This window comes from Mesoplodon densirostris, chromosome 2 (genome assembly GCF_025265405.1).
Source record: "Mesoplodon densirostris isolate mMesDen1 chromosome 2, mMesDen1 primary haplotype, whole genome shotgun sequence".
NCBI lineage: Eukaryota > Metazoa > Chordata > Mammalia > Artiodactyla > Ziphiidae > Mesoplodon > Mesoplodon densirostris.
The window spans coordinates 103,134,125-103,157,399 of NC_082662.1; the positions used below are offsets into that span (position 1 = coordinate 103,134,125).

A 23,275-nucleotide genomic window follows, 5' to 3' on the forward strand; every position below is an offset into this window, starting at 1 on the left:
GAACTCTAGGCATACTTGTCTTTGGAGGTGTGGCTGCATCATGGAATACTGAGGGCCACTGTGCCTGGGTATCCCTGGTATTCGGGCAGCATTCTGAGCCAATCTCATCTGATGGGCTTGGAAAGCTCCACAGTTCATGTTGCCTCTTTGCATTGCTTGCACACTGATCAATCTTGGAGGCTGCAAAAGGCAGAAATTGCATTTATGTAATAATATTTATAAATTTATCTTTCAATTATAAAACGTTATGATAATAATTTTGTCAGGATAGAAGGGCATAAAGTAAAAAGTGTAAGTCATTTTCCTCATCTCTTGCCCCAATCTCCTTCTCTCAGTATATATGTTTTAAAGCCTATCAGCATTAACTTAATCAACCCTGGATTAATATTTTTGATTTGGATGGGAGGGAGCAGGAAAGATACAGGGATGGAAATGATTTGAACAAAAGCCTAAAGAACATGTCAGATCTTAGGAGGGAACAACATGGCTCTTTGGCCCAAAACCACGTTTAAACAAAAAAGATCTGGTATAGAGGCATAAAAATGTGTATACCTCCATAGTACTAGTGAGTTAATTTTGTTTCCCATCGTATTTACTTCTTGTCCTTCCTCACACCTCCCCCACATCCCTGCCATACCCAAGGCAAATGTTTAAACTGACCTTTGACCTCCGTCCCCATCAGTAACTTTGAAATGTGTAACTCATCTATATAGGACAGAGTGTACTCTCAAGGTCTTCATAATTTATACCAATAGTGCAGTGATATAATAATACTCGCCTGTTGTTGTAACATCTGAGGGGCTGCTTGTCTAGGGTGCTGCTGTGTTGTTGCTGTTGTTGTTGGTACAGGTGCAGGTGGCTGCTGCATCCTCATCTGTTGCAACTGCTGATGTTTCTGTGCATACACTTGTTGTTGCATGTGCTGGAGCCGAAGCTGTGCTAAGTTAATCTGTCCAGGGGTTTTACTAATGTGGTTTGTCCCTGGTGGAACTTGCCCAACTACAACATTAGGAGTATAACCAGGAGCTGGTTTACTCTCTATTACTAGATTACCTGAAGGATTTAAAAAATGAGAATAATTTGCATGTAATCAACTAACATCTACTTTGTGGGTTAATCATTATATTTTCCCCTTTCCTCTGACAACTATCACCACTCAAAGTTTCCAACAGCACAGCAGGGATGGGAGCTAGGTTTAAAGATGATGAAGATCAGAAACCTAATATAGTCCAAAGCCAATTAATTGACTTTTGATTACTCAGAATAATATATTATCTGCCCTTATTTTTGACACAGATGTTCAGAAAATTAAAGAGCTGAAAGAGACAGTATTAGAGGAGGCCCATCTAGGCAGTCTAAATCATCTCTAGCCTGAGAAGATTCAAGGATACTCAAGATTGCTAATACTGATTCCACCTGTCTTTGGATTGTCAAAATGTGCAGGGCAGAGTACTATATTGCTACAAAACTGTCTTCTGTGGAAATGCTGAATGTTTTAAACTACTTATACCCTTGGAGATGACAAATTCTCCTTCCTTTTTATAGAGCCAGGTACTTTCTAGGTATAGAAGGCAAATTTTAGTAAGGTTTGATCTAAGGTAGAGTTGGCAAACCTTTTTCCTGTAATGAGCCAGATACTTTAGGCTTTGCAGGCCACATAAAATCTGTCGTATACCCTTTGTTTTTTACTTGTTTGCTTTTACAACCCTTTAAAATGTAAAAACCAAACTTAGGTACCACGTCACACAAAAATAGTTTGCCGATGCCTGATCTAAAGGTATAGCAAATGAATATACACAAAGATTACATTTTTTTTTACAAAAGGCCAGCCACTTCTGCTTTTACAGCTTCCAATGGTGAGGACTTGACTATTCTGAAAATGAGTTTAGTCAATCTGTAGACAGCTCTAATTGTTGGTTAGTTTTGGGGGGTTTTCTTTTACTTTAAATTGAGCTGGTTTTGTATGTCTATCTGTAACTTAAGGCCCTTTGGTCCACACTGTGGAGTAACAAAAGCAAAGTCCATTTGTCTTCCATGTGAAAAGAGCTACTCTTATCTTTCAAACATTCCTCAGAACATGGCATTCGGACACATCAGCATACTGGATGGAGGTCCTCCTCAAGTGGGCAATTTTATACAATTAATACATAAGCTATTAAGCATGTAAGAAATTCTTCCAAAGACTAAAGACCCATTTGGTAAGTTTCTGATATGTAACACTCAATATCAACTTTAAAAGATGTGGGGAAAAAGTTAGAAATGATATGTAATTTAAAAAACTATACAAAGGAGACCCTCAACATTCTTAAAGTATATATATAATTATATATACTTAAAGATGTAATGAACATAGCTGAGGTAAGTTTCCAATGAAGAACAAATTTTCCAAAAAGTTTACATGTTAGAATGAAGTTTAAAAACTTTAAGTATCTAAAATTTGTTGTAGATGCTTTCTGCTCCTAATTCAGTGTTCCAAGTTATAGCCATAAAACGAATTATTTCTCACCTAAATTGACTACGTTCTTTGCCCAGAAGGTGGGATCACAATGGAAACGTATTGCTCCATTAGCAGCAGGGACAGGATCACACCGTGCTTTCAAAATATGGCGCAATTGAAAAGTAATCTAAAAGGGAAAAAATTCATATTAGTCTTAAAATTAAATATCACTTGAGAAAACATACAAGATAAAGACATGAAAGCTCATGCAGCCCCACAGTGTCCATCTCAGATGAGACAGTATCAGTGTTTAAAAAACGATATTAGCAATCGAAGGCACATGCTTGAATTTCTGCCATTTCTGGTGATAAACTACATTATACTACTAGGTATCTCCAAAACCTATGATTGACTCAAGACTTACTGTATGATTCCATTTATATGAAATTCTAGAAAATGAGAGAAATCAGACTAATAGTTGCCTAAGGCCAGGGACAGAGAAAAATAAGAAAACTTTTGTGGGTGACGGAAATTTTCTGTATTTTGAGGTGATGGTGATAACTTTTACTAAAATTCAAAATCTATACTTTAAACAGGTGCAATTCACTGAATGTAAATAACATCTTAATAAAGTCAATTTAAAGAAAAATAAGATACTATGTGTCTCACCAGTCGCTTGCTGTACAGTAGTGCCGTGCTGCTACCACTAGCAATTGCCCAGTTTGTAAAGTTCATAACATGCTTCACCTGCCGGGAAAGGCCTGTGATGTCATTCTGTTGCTGTAGTAACTTCATCTGTCTTTCTTTTGTAACATTCTGAAACAGAACAAGAGGTTCACTGAAGAATTCTGTATAAAAAAATCAACTCATAATTTCTATTGCAAGTGAACACAATACCTGTATTTCTTTTTAAAAATGGGAGAACTTAATAAGCTCCTCATTATTTAATGAGTCTATGATCAAGGAAAAAGTCACTAACAAAAGTGGGACCAAAACTTAGTTCTATAGTCGTCCAAAATAGACATTCCACATACAGAAATTAATGTTAGTGATATCTCCCCTTCCCTTCAGAAGATGAAGAGCCTTTGTTAAAAATAGTATTAGGCTAATCTAATATATAGAGCCTATGACATATGAGCTGACTTTTAGAAATAATTTTATATAAGCCTAACACACTTCTCAGGCCAAAGAAAATTTTGTGGTGCATGGCATGAGGCTGAAGTTAATTAAAATCTCTTATTTTCAACATTTAAGGCAAAAGGAGAAAGATGAATTCCAGAGCTCTAAGAGTAGAGCTAGGGAAGCTTCTTATATGACAAAAGTTCATAAAGAACAAGGGAGTAAGTGAGGGTGGAAGGAAAGACCAATTTGAGGAAAGTGCTGCAAAGGAAAAATAAACTGCTTTCTGGGAACAAAAATTCCCAGAAGGGACAGGTGATGTCCTATGTCCTTTGACATTCAGCATACTGAACAACTTGCCTCTTCGTTCTTAACCACTTTCTTACAAAAATGACTCAACTGGGTTTACTGAACAATTTTTTCCCTAAGGAAATAAGTTACTCATTTTATAATGTAAATCAATGGATAAAAATATTCAAATGACAGAAGTTTCATTTACAACTTCCCTGGAAATCATCCCTTTTATAAAGCTTTTAGGAAAACCTCTATCTTACAAAGTTTAGAAACACAGTGCACTAGAAGACATCTACTGCTTAAATCATTAGCATGTTAGAAATATGTGGCAGATTTATCAGTAGGTATTTGTGTATATTTTAGCATTAAGAGGCATCTTTTTAATTCAAAAGTTCTTGAAATGGTTTCAGAACATTACTTTAGACCTATAATTAAAATGTATTTACTGTAAGATAAAAGGTATCAAAAATAATTGCTTGCTCATGCTCTCCATTTACAAGCTCCTTCTGAAAACAAAAATCTATTAGGGTTAACTGCAACTCAGCTGGATATACAACAGTCACAAGAGACCTCAAAATTTAACAATATGTGTGAGAGTACTTTTAATTTCACAATTGTGTCTCAATGGCAAGATGTATTTCAAAAGACAGAAATTCAGAAATAATTCTCTGTTGACATTTATTTTATTTATATGTAACTGTGTCTAGTATTTCAACAATTTTCTATGAAGGAATGGAACAGAAAAAAAATCTATGAAAAATTTGAGGTTAATAGTAATTAAAAGTTAAATAATCAAATATTCATGTAATTTAAATTGTTACTATTCAATGGTGCTTTAAACATAACCCCGTATCATCTAAGCCAACTTAAAAGCACAAAATTTTGAGAACCAGCCAACTATGGTCAGTAGAGTCTTTGATTAAAACTTAATTTAGATTTCACAAATTGACTGGATTCTCATCTAGAAATTTACATTCACATATTACTCTCAATATACAACACAAAGACCTAATATAACAAAATTATGAGTAAAGTTTAAGTTTCAAAATGAGCAGCATTTTAAGCAAAACTATGGAACATTTAAAAAATAAAGTGAAGAACACACATGAGTCAGTAAGACTCCCAATATACATTCATATGTAAAAGTTAAATTGAGAACCTATCTTGTGGGGAGAAGAGAGAAGAGAGAATGTGGCAGGTCAGCTTTGTCTTCATTTATATCACATTTGAGTAATAATTCTTTCATTCCTAAGAGAACAACACTATCTCCTAACTGATACAACTTAAGTGTTGAATTGGGCTGCAAAGTAACTAACTTGAAAAAGGCCTATTTTCCAACAAAAAACACACACAAAAAATTTTTTAATTGACTTTACTTTCATACCCACCCCCAACCAACCTAAAAGAGCTTTCAATAAACATTAAAAAACAGCTAAAGAGCAAGAGAAGCAGTTTTTGTTTTATTTTGGCTTTGAATCATACCTCTAGCTGCTGTAACAGAGATTTTCCTTTCTTATTAATTTCATTGATAAGGGTGAAAATGGCCACTTTAATTTCCTGTTCTACTCGTTTGTTAGTCTCATTTACTTCTTTTATCCTGAATAAGAGAAATGCATCATTAGGTTATAGACTTATCCTATGTCTCTGAATTACCAACTGTTACAGAAATTCATCCAACTGGGCACTTAACCGAGTAACTAAAATTAAACCTTTGTCAAATGTACAACTTATGTTTTGGCAGACCTGACCACTCAATTTGGTCCAAACAAGTTATGTATGTAGACAAAGAATGGATTAAATATTTATTAATTTTAAATTAAGTTCATAAAGGACAGTTTATTAATCTAGATGGCAATCTCCTTTAGTTTCTATGACGTGAATGTGATACACAAACAACTGACATCAGTGATTGCTGGTTAGTTTCAAATATGGCACATTGTTCTTGAGAAGCATTAAGATTAAACAGAACCAATGTGCAAAAAAAAATGTTGCAACCAACACTACTATTATCTTTTGAAACAAGAGGAAGCTTAGATGCATTTAGTTTCACTAAAACTACTTCAAATGTGAATTCAGATACACTCCTCTTCCATAGGTTTTTCTCAAAATGATTTCCTACTGTATACGGTTAAGGGAATAAAACATTTTCATTCCTTTTTTTAAAAATAGCTGTTAGATGTTTTAGAAACAGGTATAAGCTCCCATGTAGTTATGAAAGTTCTGGCTGTAAATATGAAATAGCCAATACCTTGCTATTTATAAAATAGGAAGAGAAGAATTCTACTAATATAACTACATAAAATGTTAAACAATCATAAGATGGTAACTTTAAACCTTTATACATTCTACTTCTGTACAAACTATAACTGACACTTTCAACTGCTAAAACTGCCTTTCATTTACCAAATTCAGATTTGAATAACTTGAATACACCGGGTCAAAAATGTAGTTTTCCCTCCTTTGTACTTCAGGCACTGATTTAAAAATTTTATTCAATTTTGTCCTTATCTTATTAAAATGAGTGGAAGACATTTTTAAAAATTAGAATGCTGATCACTAGTGGTAAGAACACATGACCTTAAAACGATTTAGCCAAAGGTTGAAACCATTAAGCATGCTGAAAGCAAACTCCCCTGGATTTAAGCATGTATATGTTCAATTGTGAAGGCAGCAAAAAAAAATGAATGTACATTAAAAAATGGAGAAAGGTCATCGAAGAATCTAACAGGAGAACTATAGACATTTTATTACTTTAATACTTTTTTTTTAAGCTTTCTGGAGATGAAATAATCTCCCCAACCCTTGGCAATCTTGTAAACTTCACTTCTCTACACAGATTCAGGAACATATATACAAAATATACGTATAAAAATATTGGATTGCCATATGAATTATCTCACTATCCTTTCTCTGGAAAGGACATCCATCTGTAATTTATAAGAAGACAGTTATCCTCTCCAATATCATCTACAATATATCAGCAATATAAAAAACATCCTGACGTATCCACGAGAACTAACCATGACTAGTGTATATCTATATATTTACATATTAACTACAACCTCTGAGGAGCCTTTATTTTCCTTTGGTATCACTTTTTAAGATGAAAGTTATAAATTCTTACTAATATCTAATGTACTATTTTATAATGTATCAATAATATACAATGTACTATTCATTCATTCATCTTCAATACTTTTTGAGTATTTACTATGTGTCATTTTAAATCATCATAAATTAACTTTAATACTCTACAAGTCTCAAAATTTGTGAATCTGAAGAATAAACACGTATCAACCCTATTCATACCTCTAGGAACATATGGGTTTTAATTATGCCAGCTCCAAGTGTTTGTCTTTAAGGACTCCTTTAAGAGTCCTAATCTTCTTAATTTACTCACTATGGAACTTAGTCCCACTTTGCGGCATGCAGGATCTTAGTTCCCTGACCAGAGATTGAACCCGTGCCCCCTGCAGTGGAAGCATGGAGTCTTAACCACTGGACAGCCAGAGAAGTCCCAGTCCTCCTTGCTTTATCAATAAATTTAGTTTATTCAGAAACGAACGAAAACAGGATTTTTAAAAACTGATAGTGTTATTGATAAAATAACAAAAGCTACAATTTGAGGGTTTACTATATGCCAGAAACTGTGTTCTCATAATAATACCACTAAGATAAGTACTGTTTTTAATGCTTGTTTTACAGATGGAAAATTAATTTGTCCACCACTGTTCATACTCTCTCCTGTCTTCCACACAGTCTCTAGTTAAAATTTTGTAATTCAACTCTCTACATATTAATTGGTTTTTCTACATTTAACTAAAGCTGACAAAGACTAGAGTAGAGTCATATTAATTATAAAATAGTCAAAGATGTATCCTAAAAGAGTATTCAAAATTTGAAGCAATTAAATTCTCTTTAATTAACAATGATCATAATCCAAACTCAAACATATCATTTACCCCTCCAAAACAATGTTTATTATATATGCTTAATACAGAAGAAAAACAATTTAAACTGGACCCATCGTGTTTAATAATCCTTAAACTAAAATTATAGTTTTAAGGAAACACACTTACCTATTCTGCACCTGAGTAGCTGCAAAATGAACATAATTCTTCTTCTCAAGAAGCTTAGCCAGTAGATTCTCAATTGCACCTTTCTGGTTTTGAAAAGCTTCTTCTAAAAATTGATACCTTTAAAACAAAAACAAAAATTACATTTAAAATGGAAAATTTACGATTACGATTTGGAAATGAAAAACTGCTGCATGAGTCAATCTTGAATCTTTACTTAAATGATCAACATTCTATGCTGGCCACACATCCCCTATGTTACCAGCAACTTTTAACTACCAATCCCCTTTCCCTCTTAACCCGACACTGTGAAGCCACTATTAAGACCAAAAAAATTACTCAAAACTGTTCAAGTGCTCTTAAATTAGAGTTTTGATTCAGGATTGCATTTTTATAAAAATCTAAATACTGGTGTAAGCTGTATACATTTTAAATCATAAAATACAACCACATTGTACAAAATACTTTCAAAGGTGGGAAAACCACCCACAGTTCCAACAACATAAAATCGCTGCTACTATTGTAATATCTAGTTCCTTAGTCTTTTCAGTCACAATGTATGTGCAACTCTGCACCTGACTTTATTCTTTATCTTGTCTTCGCAATTACCACTTGAAATAATTTTTCAGTTCTAGACTGTAAATATTGTCAAACTTTTCCAAAAGGGTTATATCAATTAAAAATATGACCAACACCAGAGTTTTATTTTAATTTTGTCAACAAAGTGGTATATGTTAAGATTTGCTAATATTATAATAGTGAAAATTAGACAGTACAAGACTACAGTTCTTTGTTTGCTAGGAAGGCAGAAAGGTTTTCTTTGCTAGTTTTATTACCTCTGTGTAAATTGCTCATTAAGTCAACAAGCATTTTAGGGCTTCTTCTATATGCTAGGGATACATGGGTAAAAAAAATCCATTATTGTTCATATTTTCATAATAAATAGGCACAAATATGAAATGATACTACACTGTGAAATGAGCTATACTGGAGGCGTACATAGTCTGCAGTAAGAACACAGTGTCTATGATGAAATAAATCAAAGACAATACAAATAGATGGAGAGATATACCATGACTATACACCCAAAACAACCTACAGATTCAATGTGATCCCTATCAAATTAGCAATGGCATTTTTCACAGAACTAGAACAAAAATTTTTTACAATTTGTATGAAAACACAAAAGATCCCGAAGAGCCAAAGCAATCTTGAGAAAGAAAAACAGAGCTGGAGGAATCAGGCTCCCTGACTTCAGACTATACTACAAAGCTACAGTAATCAAGACAGTAGGGTACTGGCACAAAAACAGAAATATAGATCAATGGAACAGGATAGAAAGCCCAGAGATACACCCACACACAGGTGGTCACCTTATCTTTGATAAAGGAGGCAAGAATATACAATGGAGAAAAGACAGCCTCTTCAATAAGTGGTGCTGGGAAAACTGGACAGCTACATGTAAAAGAATGAAATTAGAACACTCTCTAACACCATACACAAAAATAAACTCAAAATGGATTAAAGACCTAAATGTAAAACCAGACACTATAAAACTCTTAATGGAAAACATAGGCAGAACACTCTATGACATAAATCACAGCAAGATCCTTTTTGACCCACCTCCTAGAGAAATGGAAATAAAAACAAAAATAAATAAATGGGACCTAATGAAACTTCAAAGCTTTTACACAGCAAAGGAAACCATAAACAAGATGAAAGAACAACCCTCAGAATAGAAGAAAATATTTTCAAATGAAGCAACTGACAAAGGATTAATCTCCAGAATATACAAGCAGCTCATGCACCTCAGTATCAAAAAAACAAACAAACCAATACAAAAATGGGCGGAAGACCTAAATAGACATTTCTCCAAAGAAGACATACAGATTGCCAACAAACACATGAAAAGATGCTTAACATCACTAATCATTAGAGAAATGCAAATTAACACCACAATGAGGTATCACCTCACACCGGTCAGAATGGCCATCACCAAAAAATCTACAAATGATAAATGCTGGAGAGGGTGTGGAGGAAAGGGAACCCTCCTGCACCATTAGTGGGAATGTAAATGGATACAGCCACTATGGAGAACAGTATGGAGATTCCTTAAAAAACTAAAAACAGAACTACCATACGACCCAGCAATCCCACTACTGGGCATATACCCTGAGAAAACCATAATTCAAAAAGAGTCATGTACCACAATGTTCATTACAGTAATATTTACAATAGCCAGGACATGGAAGCAATCTAAGTGTCCATCGACAGATGAATGGATAAAGAAGATGTGGCACATATATACAATGAAATAGTACTCAGCCATAAAAAGGAACGAAATTAAGTTATTTGTAGTGAGGTGGATGGACCTAGAGTCTGTCATACAGAGTGAAGTAAGTCAGAAAGAGAAAAACAAATACTGTATGCTAACGCATATATATGGAATCTAGAAAAACGATACTGATGATCCTAGGGGCAGGACAGGAATAAAGATGCAGACGTAGAGAATGGACTTGAGGACACGGGGACAGTGAAGGGTAAGCTGGAACGAAGTGAGAGAGTGGCATGGACATATATACACTACCAAATGTAAAACAGATAGCTAGTGGGAAGCAGCCACATATAGCACAGGGAGATCAGCTTGGCACTTTGTGACAACCTAGAGGGGTGGGATAGGGAGGTTGGGCGGGAGGCTCAAGAGGGAGGGGATATGGGGATATATGTATACATATAGCTGATTCACTTTGTTGTACAGCAGAAACTAACACAACACTGTAAAGCAATTATACATCAATAAAGATGTATTAAAAAAAAAAGGAACACAGTGTCTAAATCTGCCTCAACACCAAGGAATGCTTCACAGAGAAGTCAGAACAGAATTATCCTATGCTAACTGAAGAGGCATATTTGGAGAACAACAAATACTTCAACATACCTAGAGAAAGCCGTGAAAAGATCAGAATGTGAGACAATAATAAAATCCAGAACCAGACTGTGAAGAGCTGGGTATACCATGCTAATTTTTGGATTTTCGTTTTTCAGTAATAGGAAACCCTTGAAGAATTCCAACCAAGATGTAATAATCAGACTTACATTCCAGGAAAATCATCAGACAGAAATATAAAAGATCTGAAGAAGAGAGATGGGGAAGACTAGCTAGAACTCTAAGACAGTAGCTCAGATGAGTTATCAGGGTATGGTACTAATTGGTATAGCTGAATAAACAAACTTGAACAATGGACTCTGTCACAGAGATCAGCATCTTTGGTGATTTGAAAGTTTAACTGGAGCCATATAAAGTAACATCCATGGTTTAACCTAAAAACTGAATGCCTAGCTAAGGCAAAGTCAAGAAAAGATCACCGGAAATGAGAAGTTCAAGGTACAGACAAAGTTATAATTGTCTATGTGGACACAAATCATTAAAGTAAAAGCAGAAATTGAGATGAAGAGGAAGCCTATGAGCATCTAGATGTTTGGGCCTTCAGTGAAGGTCTCGGTTAAGGTAAATATAGGAGGAAAGGCTATGAAGTTGTTAACAAAAGGAAAGTTTGCTAAATGGAGGGGATCAAGAAGTGAAGGAAAAATTGAGAGAATTAGAAGGCAAAATTTAGAGCAACAGGGGGATTGTTGTTATACAGAACAGCTGGCTAATGAGGATTTTATTTTGTGTACTAAGAATTTTTTATTGTAGTAAAATACACATAACAAAACAAATCATTTTATGTTTTAAGAATATTTTTAAAGCAAAAAAAAACTGCCTACAATGTAAAGTCTAGCACATTATAACTTGTATGATATATTAATTAAACAGCACAAAACCATGTGAGTATTTTAATTTAAAAGGCTTTTAAAAGAGGTTCTACTTTTACATAGGTGAGCAGACTATTCCTTCATTGAAGAAACACTGAAGGAACAACATCTGATTTATTTCCTATACCATAATTTCTCTATGTCCAAAATGAAATACTTTGTTTAATCTGTACAGATGAAGCAGGAATATGAGATTTCCATGCTAACCCTTTTGACATAAGCTTACATTGTGAGGAAGAAAAGATCTTCTGACCCAGAGTTTAATTATGTCAGCAAATAAGAAGGCATTTGGCAGAAAGGTCAACAAGTATCATAACTCACAAAATTTTAATTCATAAAATTTAACCCTGCACACTTTTATTTCTTTTATCAACTCAAAATAAATATTTCAGAATCCTGTTTCTAGAAATGTCTTGCTGTATTCATATGAACAAGTAGCAAGCAAACACACCATGATACACCTAGGTGAAAGTATGTGTCTGTCCTTTCCTCCCCTTATACAGGAGTTGACATCTGCACTGGATGTTAAAGGATGAGTAAGAGCTTTCTAGGTAAACAAACTTGGGAGGAAGGTAAGAGCTTTCACTGGGGGGAAAAATCTGAATGTACAAAAGTACACAGTTCTGAAGCCACCTGTCATTTTCAGGGCTAAGGAAAAGAAGACAAAGCTGGAAGAGATGGGGAGGTACCAAATGTTAAAGAGCACTGTAAATTTTGCTGAAGTTGGACTCATATAATAAATAATAGTGAACCATCAAGAGATTGATAAAACAGTGACAATCAGGCTTGTTTCTTTCCACTTGAATAAACTTCAACTGTATTATTAGAAGAAAGATACTAACTAGAGCTTGAAAAACAAAAGAATATGGAAGTAGTTTTGGCTACAAGCTACTTCTGATTCTCTTAGCTAAAAGAATAAACTAACACTGAATTTTCTTTTTTGAACTGATCAAAGTAATAGCTGAAATACTTCAGAAATGGGGGGAAAGAATAACCAATAAATGGATTAAGCATAATTTTGTTAATATGTAAATATATCAAGCAATTTCTTAGATTTTAATCCTGCATATGAAGCAGTGATTCTTAACATGGAAGTCTTAGCCACATTGAGCTATTTTCAGTATTTCAAAATGTCTAGGTAAAAATTATGCATGCCCATGATTTACTTATGATGGGCCTTATAAGTTAAGACTTTCTGTGCTTCTGGCTAGAATTATAGAAACTCAGTATAACATATATACCACTGATTATCATGTTTTGGAGAGAATCATCGTGTGTGTGTGTGTGTGTGTGTGTGTGTGTGTGTGTGTGTGTAATTTATTGAGAAATAAATTATTATTTAATGCAGTTTGCTAAGAAGTTTTTGAAGAGAGGGCTCTCTTAAGTATGGGAAATGAATAAAAGGGTTTTTTTTTCAGGTTGAGAATCACTTAGCTATTAACTGCAAACTAACTTTTAAATGCACATTTAGAGTCTTACTAGGTTCTGAGTTGTACAAGGATGCTACTCTATTTGCCAATTACAGTATTATTCTTAGTAACTGTCAGAGTGTTTAACAATTGATAAGATTTTACTCTGGCACTTCTAGGGAAATATATCATCTTAGTTTGTATCCAAATTGACTATCTACGGAAACATTTTTTAAAGCTGATATGTAGTAATTCTGACTCAGTTTCTTTCTTAATTCAGTTATTCCATAAAATTTCATAAATAAGAATTACATAAAATTACATAAATTTTCAAGCATATATTAAACTACAGATTCAACCCCACTGAACCTATCATCCACTTGCAAAGAGCATCCATTTATAGCCAATTTTGTCAATATACCCACCTACTCTATCCTCAAGATTATTCTTAAAAAATTCCAAACATCATATTTTATCTAAGCATTTATCAGTATAGAAATGACAACAATTAGTCTGTTTTGAGAACTTACTCTGTTTTCAGGCACTTCGTGAAGTATCTGACATGGATTCTCTCATTAAATCTTTAGAAAGACTTAATGACTAGGTACTATTACTGTCTGCACAGTAATAGATGACTTGGACAACTTTCTATGTCTCAGTTCTTCAGAAAAATGTGTTAATATTCATCGCATTTATCTTACAGGACTATTCCAAGAATTAAATTGATCGAAACAACACAAAGCACTTAACAGTACTTTGCTCACTAAAGCACAGTAAGAGCTTAAAGCCAGTTATCACCGCTATTTTTTTTTTTTTTTTTGGCGGTATGCGGGCCTCTCACTGTTGTGGCCTCTCCCATTTCGGAGCACAGGCTCCGGACGCGCAGGCTCAGCGGCCATGGCTCACGGGCCCAGCCGCTCCACGGCATGTATCACCGCTATTTTTAGCAATAATTTTAAATGATTTGCACTGTTAAAATAAAAAACTTCAATCCTTCAACAACAGCAAAAAGCCTACAATGTATATAAAGACATCATAAAGAGTGTTTTTGAGAATTTTTAAATGAGGCTATCTATGTTCCTCATTCAAGACAATATATGAAAGGGAGATGATTATGTCATAAAGGTTCAGAAAGAGCTGCAGAGAGCATGCACTCTGAGCAACCATGATGAGAACCAAAAGGGTAGAAATCTCAAGAAAGCTTCGGGAAGATATCAGGATTCTCACATAAATAGAACAAGAAACAAACGCCAACTGTAATTAAATCTCAAAAGGAACACAGTGACAACTGATGTTTCAGTTACTTAAGACTTCATTAGTAGAACAGGCTGTTACTTTATATTGCTGCCTTTCTTCAAATTCACTAATCTTTTCTTCTGTAACATCTAATCTGCTATTAATCCCATCTGAAATCAAACACAGAAAAAAACTGGGGGAGGGGACAAAAGAGGAACAGTGAGTTTTAAGACAACTGTAATAACACTAATATATGTATGAGTCGCATCCCCAAATGGGAAGGGAGAGGGGGGAAAAATATTGGAAGAAATTATAACAATGGAGTAAAATTTCCCAAATTTGATGAAAACTATAAAACCTATATAGATCTAAGAAGCTCAACATCCTCCAAGCACAGGAAACATTAAAAAAATTACACAACGGTATATTATTTCCAAACAGCTTAAAGCCAATAATAATAAAAAAAAAATTTAAGTTCCTAGAGGGAAAAAGATACATTAGAACAGAGGAATAAAGATAGAACAGTAGACTTCTCAATGGAAACAATGCAAGTCATGATAGAGTAGAGCAACATCTTTAAAGTACTGAAAGAAAACTGTCAGCCTAGAATTGGTTACACAGCAAAAACAGCTTTCATATATGAAGGTGAAACTTTTGGGGATGATAAATATGTTCATTATTTTGATTGTGATGATGGTTTCACATAACTATGCCACCATAAGGCAGAGATCTAAAGGAGCTATGAGCTCAATGTAAGGATGTAATAAGAGTAACCTGCTCCTCTACCAACCCTACAGGACTAAAAGAAAGTTACAATAATGCTGTGGAAGAGGAGAGGGAAGAACCCTTAGAAGTAGCAGTCATAAAGCACCCAATGTGGATTTTTAGACAAAGTGCACATCATCTGGTTGTCCGAAACAACTTCATTCTGGATATTTAATGGTCCCAACCTGGCAGTGCTTGTATGCACTGGCAAAAGGAAATTCAAACCTTTACTGAAGAAAGCATCATAATTCTGGACAAAGTATGTGCATAAGTAATTTTCAAGGAAAATGAGAAGTTCATAGTTTAAAATAGCCATATATATATAAAGAAACAAAGCACCTTGAGCAACAGAAAAACAAAGAGGAAGAAAAGACCCACTAACAAAAGCAAAATATCTCTACTTACTATATTTAAGGAATGAAACACAAGCTACAACTATTTTTAAATGGGGGTAAAGAATACAGAGGACTTCTAACTTTTTGGGGTAACTCCCTGTGAATCTCAAAAATAAAACAAAAAAATCTCATATCTCAAAATATAATTTTTTAAAAGGGGGAGTAACAGATTTAAATTTTTTTAAATGCAATGAATGGATTTTAATGAAAGTTTAACATAACCAAAGAGAATATTCATAAACTGAGACTGTTCAGAAGAAAACACCTGTTTTACATTTAGAAATAAAAAAAGAAAAAAGGGGAAATACGTAAGTTAAGAGACATGGAGAATGGTATAAGGGAGTCTAACATACAGAGGTTAGAGTTCCAGAAGGAAAGACAAGAACACAACAGATGCATTACTTGGTGAGATTACTGATTGAAAGACACAGTCCAAAGATTGAGAAAACCAAATCAAAAGAGGTAATCCTAAAAAGCAGTCAGAAAATGAAGACAGGTTACCTTCAAAAGAATAACAGGTAGAATGTTTGCTGAACTCTTAAGGGCAAAAAGGCAAATGTACTTGTACAACCAATGTGCTAATAACAATAAAAAATAATTGACAACCTATACATAAACTGCTATACAAAGCAAAAATATATTTCAAAAAATGAAAGCAAAATGGAGATATTTTTAGACAAACTAAAACAAAATTCTCTGCCAGGGGATGTTTAGTGAAGATTCTAAAAATAATAAACTTCAGGCGAGGAAGATGAATCAAGGTAGAGGTCTGAGAAGGTGGAAGGAAAAAAACAGAAAGTGGGGAAAAAAGTGAAATAAATCTGTGAAACACTATACTGTACACTTTTAACTTACACAATATTGTACATCAACTATACTTCAATTAAAAAACAATTTTAAAGAGTAAAAAAAGTGAAGTAAATCTAAAACACTATATAAACTCAATAATAGTGTATTGAACAGGGGTAAGAAAACAAAGAATTGAAATACATTATAATTACAAGGAGAGTAAAGGAGAGAGAGGAATAAAGTTTTTTAAAATTTTTTAACTGAGGTACAGTTGATGTACAATATTTTGTTTCAGAGGTACAACAAAGTGATTCACAATTTTCAAAGGTTATATTCCATTTAGTTATAAAATATTGGTTATACTCCCTGTGTTGTACAACATATCCTTGTAGCTTATTTCTTTTATACTTAGTAGTTTGTACCTCTTACTCCCCTACGCCTAATAACCTCTCCCCACTTCCCTCTTCTCACTGATAACCACTAGTTTGTTCTCTATACCTGTGAGTCTTTTTCTTTTTCGTTATGTTCATTGGTCTGTTTTAATTTTTAGATTCCACATATAAGTGATATCATACAGTATTCTGTCTTTCTCTGTTTGACCTACTTCACTTAGCATAATACCCTCCAAGTCTATCCACGTTGTTGAAAATTGCAAAATTTCATTCTTTTTTATGGCTGAGTAATATTCCTCTGTGTGTGTGTGTGTGTGACACACACACACACACACACATATTATATCCTCTTTTTCCATTCATCTGTTGATGGACACTTAGGTTGCTTCCATATCTCTAGCAATTGTAAATAATGCTGCTATGAATGCTGGGGTGCATGTATCTTTCCAAATTAGTGTTTCCATTTTCTTCAGATATATTCCCAGAAGTAGAACTGCTGTATCATATGGTAGTTCTACTTTTAGTTTTTTTGAGGAATCTCCATACTGTTTTCCAAAGTGGCTGCAGCAATTTACATGCCCACTAACAGTGTTAAGAGGGCTCCCTTTTCTCCACATGCTCACCAACATTTATTATTTGTGGTCTTTTTGATAATAGCCATTCTGACAGGTGTGAGGTGATATCTTATTGTGGTTTTGATTTGCATTTCTCTAATGATTAACGATGTTGAGCATCTTTTCACATGCCTGTTGGTCATCTGTATGTCCTCTTTGGAAAAATGTCTATTCAGGTCTTCTGCCCATTTTTTAATCAAGCTGCTTGTTTTTTTTTTTTTTTTTGATGTTGAGTGGTATGAGCTGTTTATATATTTTGGACATTAACCCCTTATCAGTCATATCTCTTGCAAATATTTTCTTCCATTCAAAAGGTTGTCCTTTTGTTTTGTTGATGGTTTCCTTTGCTGTGTAAAAGCTTTTAAATTTGACTAGGTCCCATTTGTTTATTTTTGCTTTTGTTTCCTCTGCCTTAGGAGACAGATCCAAAGAAATACTGCTACAGTTTACAACAAAGAGCGTTCTGCCTATGTTTTGTTCTAGGAGTTCTATGGTTTTTGGTCTTACATTTAGGTCTTTAATCCATTTTGAGTTTATTTTTGTACATGGTGTTACAGAATGTTCTAATTTCATTCCTTTACATGTAGCTGTCCAGTTTTCCCAGCACCACTTACTGAAGAGGCTGTCTTTTCTCCAGTGTATATTCTTGCCTGCTTTGTCGTAGATTAACTGACCGTAAGTGTGTGGGTTGATTTCTGGGCTCGCCATTCTGTTCCATTGATCTGTGTCCATTTTTGTGCTGCTTTGATTACTATAGCTTTGTAGTACACTCTGCAGTCAGGGAGTGTGATACCTCCAGCTCTGTTCTTTCTCAAGATTGTTTTGGCTATTCAAGGTCTTTTGTGTTTCCCTACAATTTTTAAAATTGTTTGTTCGAGTTAATTCTGTGGAAATTATCCTCGGTATTTTGATAGGGGTCGCACTGAATCTCTAGAGTGCCTTGGGTAGTATGGTCATTTTAACAATACTGACTCTTCCAATCCATGAACACGGTATACCTTTCCACCTGTTTGTACCCTCTTCAATTTCTTTCACCAGTGCCTTATAGCAAGGGTCGGTCCCCAACCGGGCTGCACAGCAGGAGGTGAGTGGCAGGCGAGTGAGCAAAGCTTCATCTGTATTTACATCTGCTCCCCATGGCTCACATTACCACCTGAGCTCCACCTCCTGACAGATCAGCAGCAGCATTTGATTCTCACAGGAGCACAAACCCTACTGTGAACTACACACGTGAGGGACGTAGGTTGCGTGCTCCTTTTGAGAATCTAATGCCTGATGATCTGAGGTGGGGCTGAGGTGGTGATGCTAGCACTCAGGAGTGGCTGCAAATACAGATTACATTAGCAGAGAGATGTGACTGCACAGAGACCATAATAAATCAATTGCTTGCAGACTCATATCAAAACCCTATCAGTGAGTGGCAAGTGGCAAGTTGCATCTTAAAGAGTAGACTGGACATAAGCAATACACTTTGGGTTTCACTGTCTCCCATCACCCCCATATGGGACCATCTAGCTGCAGGAAAACAAGCTCAGAGCTCCCACTGATTCTGCATTATGGTGAGTTGTATAATTATTTCATTTTATATTACAATGTAATAATAATAGAAATAAAGTGCACAATAAATGTAATGGGCTTGAATCATCCCCAAACCATCACCCCACCCCCACCCCCAGCCCAGGTTCAAGGAAAATTGTCTACCATGAAACTGGTCCCTGGTGCCAAAAAGGTTAGAGACTGCTGCCTTATAGCACGGGCCTTTTATCTCTTTAGTAGGCTTATTTCTAAATATTTTATTCTTTTTAATGTGATTATAAATGGGATTGTTCCCATAATTTCCCTTTCTGATAGTTCGTTGTTTGTGTATAGAAATGCAACAGATTTCTGATATTAATTTTGTACCCTGCAACTTTACTGAACTCATTGATGGGCTCTAGTAGTTTTTTGGTGGGGAATGAAGTTTTAAACTGGTCTGAAATTATTAGGCAGTGGGTGATCATATTAAGTACAGACTTTGATAAGTAACAATTAAGAGAAAAAAACAGTATGAATAACTTTGGAGCTAGTAAAATGGGAGGAATGGAATTATGAAAAATACTTAGCCAATCCAAAAGAAGAAAAAAAAAAGGAAAAATAAAATGGGAAGGAAAATAAGAAATGATGAAATGGTAGATTTAAATGAAAATATAAGTACAGTTGAACCTTGAACAATGCAAGGGTTAATCTGCATATAACTTACAGTCAGCACTCCCAATTCAGGGTACCTCTGCATGCAGGGATTCAACCAACCAGACTGTGCAGTACTGTAGTATTTACTATTGAAAATATCCACGCATAAGCGGACCTATGCAGTTCAAACCCATCCATGTTGTTCAATGGTCAACTGTACTTACATTACATTTAAGTCACTAAGTCAGCTAAAGAATAAAGATTCTTAGGCTTAATTTTGAAAAATCCAACCATATTTGTTCATAAGCAACAAATCCAGAACATAAGGATAACAGCAAAGCAGAAAGTAAAAATGAAAGGAAAAAGGTATACCATGCAATTCACTAACCAAAAGAAAGCTGGCAAACAAGACAAAATTCAAGGCTAACATAAGAGGTCAACTCAAATGGCTCAATTCACCAGTAAAATCATTTTAAGTATGTTCCTGACAACATAGCTTAAATGTATAGAGAGCAAACAGTGATAAAACAAGAAGAATTTAAGAAATTGAGAATCATAATTGGAAATTTTAAGACATCTCTTAGTAAAAGAACAAACAGAAGACCTGAGGCTATAGATAGAACACAACATACTTGAGTGTAGAACACTACCTGAAGTACAATATACATTCTTTTCAAATACACACAGAACCTCCAAAGAAAGCAATTTTAGACTAGGCCAGAGGTCAGAAAACTTTTCGTGTAAAGGTCCAGACAGTACATATTTTTAAGTTTGCAGACTCTAAGGCCTCTAACACAACTGCTCATCTGTTCCTCTGCCTTCATAGTAAAGAGAGAAGCCATGGTAGCATGATTGGATTTGGTCTATAGGTCACAGTTTACCAATGGGTGGGTGCACTAGCCCATAAAGTGTTAACAAATTTAAAAAGACTGAAATAATACAAGCCACATACTCTAACCACAATGCAAATAAATTAAAACTCAAAGGGGGGAAAAGAAAAAGGTAAGTTTTCCATGTGTTTGGAAGTTAAAAAACAAAAAACTATTCTATAACCAATCCACTGTTCAAAGAAGAAATTATAATGGAAACTAGAAAATATTTTGAATTAAACTGTCAAAATTCCACGTAACAAACTGTAAGATAGGACGATGGCAGTACTTAATAGGAAATTAACATCTATTAGGAAAAGGGATGAAATTTAGTAAGCCAAGCATTCATCTCAAGAAGGGAGAAGATAGGGACTTCCCTGGTGGCGCAGTGGTTAAGAATCTGCCTGCCAATGCAGGCGACACAGGTTCTATCCCTGGTTTGAGAAGATACCACATGCCACAGGGCAACTAAGCCCATGCACCACAACTACTCAGCCTGCACTCTGTAGGGCCTGCGAGCCACAACTACTGAGCCCACGTGCTGCAACTACTGAAGCCCGCGGGCCTAGAGCCCATGCTCCACAACAAGAGAAGCCACCACAATGAGAAGCCCGCGAACCTAAACGAAGAGTAGCCCCTGCTTGCCACAACTAGAGAAAGACCACACGCAGCAACAAAGACACAATGCAGCCAAAAATTAATTAACTATAAAAAAAAGAATGGAGAAAATAAACTTAAAAGCTTTTTCACAGCAAAGGAAACTGTAAACAAAAGAAAAAGACAACTCTCATAATGGGAGAAAATATTTGCAAACAAAGTAACTGACAAGGGATTAATCTCCAAAACATACAAACAACTCATGCAGCTCAGTATCAAAAAAAACAAACAACCCAATCGAAAAATGGGCAGAAGATCTAAACAGACACTGCTCCAAAGAAGACATACAGATGGCTAAAAAGCACAATGAAAAGATGCTCAACATCACTATTAGAGAAATGCAAATCAAAAGTATAATGAGGTATCACTTGACACTGGTCAGAATGGCCATCATCAAAAAATCTACAAACAATAAATGCTGGAGAGGGTGTGGAGAAAAGGGAACCCTCCTACACTACTGGTGGGAACGTATAATAAATTGGTACAGCCACTATGGAGAACAGTATGGAGGTTCCTTAAAAAATTAAAAATAGAGCTACCATGTGATCCAGCAATCCCACTCCTGGGCACATACCTGGACAAAACCATAATTCAAAAAGATACACGCACCCCAGTGTTCACTGCAGCACTATTTACAGCAGCCAGGACATGAAAGTAACTTAAATGTCCATCAACAGAAAAATGGATAAAGATGTGGTGTATATACACACACACACACACACACACACACACACACAATGGATTATTACTCAGCCATAAAAAAGAACAAAATCATGCCATTTGCAGCAATATGGATGGACCTAGAGATTGTCATACTGAGTAAGTCAAAGACAAATATCATATGAAATCACTTATATGTGGAATCTAAAAAAAATGGTACGAATGAACTTATTTACACAACAGAAATAAAGTCACAGGTGTAGTAAACAAACTTATGATTACCAGGGGGTAAGGGAGAGGAGGGATAAATTGGGAGATTGGGACTGACAATATACACACTACTATATACAAAACAGATAACTAATAAGGACCACAATTACTGAGCCCACATGCTGCAACTACTGAAGTCCGCGCGCCTAGAGCCCGTGCTCCGCAATGAGAAGCCTGAGCACCTCAACGAAGAGTAGCCCCTGCTCGCTGCAACTAGAGAAAGCCCTCGCACAGCAACGGAGACCCAACAGAGACAAAAATAAATAAATAAAATAAATAAATAAATAAAAAGATATTAATAAAACCTGGTATCAAGAAATTTGAAATTTTAGACAAAAATGGACAAATTTATAAAAAAATAACTTTGCAAAACTGATAGAAGAAACAGAAAACCTGAACCACAGAGAATCTGAATCTATGTTAAAAAATCAATATAACCACAAAATTCCTATCCAAAATACCCTAGAGAAACAAACGCACCTGTGTCCCAGGAGACGGGAAGGAATGTTTTTATTTTTTATACTAGCCAAAACTAGAAACAACCCGAATTACTATCAATAAAAGAATGAATTAACTATAGCCAAGAGGTTCCCAAACTTTTTCAGATCATGGTGCCATTTAGCATCTCAGCATTTTTTTTTCACAGAACTAAAAGAAATACCTAACAAAAATCCAGATTTTTAAAGATATTTTAGTTATTCTTTAAACCGTACTTTTAGATACTTTTCTGTGTGTGTGTGTACGTGTGTGTATATATACATATATATATATCTTGTGATTTTTTTTAAGACTTTTTAAAAGTATCCAGTCAATGAATTCTTCTGTTTGCCCTAAGCATTCAAAGGGTAGAAACACCACAGTAAACAAGACAAAATAGGGTCCCCTTCTTCATTTCCTTACATTCTAATTAATCAGAAAACCAAAACTTAAATAGACTGATGTGACAGAGAGGATATGGATGGTTAAAAATTCTAGATTGGGTATAGAGAAAAAGGTTCTTTAAGAGTGACATTTATGCTAAGATCTCAAAGATAAGAACTAGCCATACAGAGATCAGAGATGAACCATAAATGACGAGAGGCAGGTTTGCATTGCTGCAAAGAAAAGTGACCAACCAATACGTTTCTTACTTTTGTAATAATTTTACCAATTAACAACATTTTTACCAACATACATCTCAACCTATCTGTCCCTTTGCCAAATGGTAACTGATGACTCTGAATGTTTCTTTCTCAAATATTCTCTCCCGATATTCCTCTTTTTCAATCTCTCTTAGCCATACTCAATTCTTTTTCTAGTCATAAGCAA

The 23,275-nt window shown here is 34.9% G+C and overlaps 1 protein-coding gene across 2 annotated transcripts in view; it reads right to left on the reverse strand.

Moving 5' to 3' along the window:
- The window catches only part of TRIM33 (tripartite motif containing 33), a 161,635-nt gene that overhangs the window by 29,059 nt on the left and 109,301 nt on the right, over positions 1-23,275 (reverse strand). For both annotated transcript variants that reach the window (XM_060090302.1, XM_060090300.1), the window contains exons 5-10: positions 7,930-8,046; positions 5,333-5,447; positions 3,107-3,253; positions 2,507-2,624; positions 779-1,053; positions 16-180 (exon numbers count right to left, since the gene is read on the reverse strand). In XM_060090302.1, coding sequence (XP_059946285.1) covers positions 16-180; positions 779-1,053; positions 2,507-2,624; positions 3,107-3,253; positions 5,333-5,447; positions 7,930-8,046 — 937 coding nt within the window. The remainder of the gene's footprint in view (positions 1-15; positions 181-778; positions 1,054-2,506; positions 2,625-3,106; positions 3,254-5,332; positions 5,448-7,929; positions 8,047-23,275) is intronic.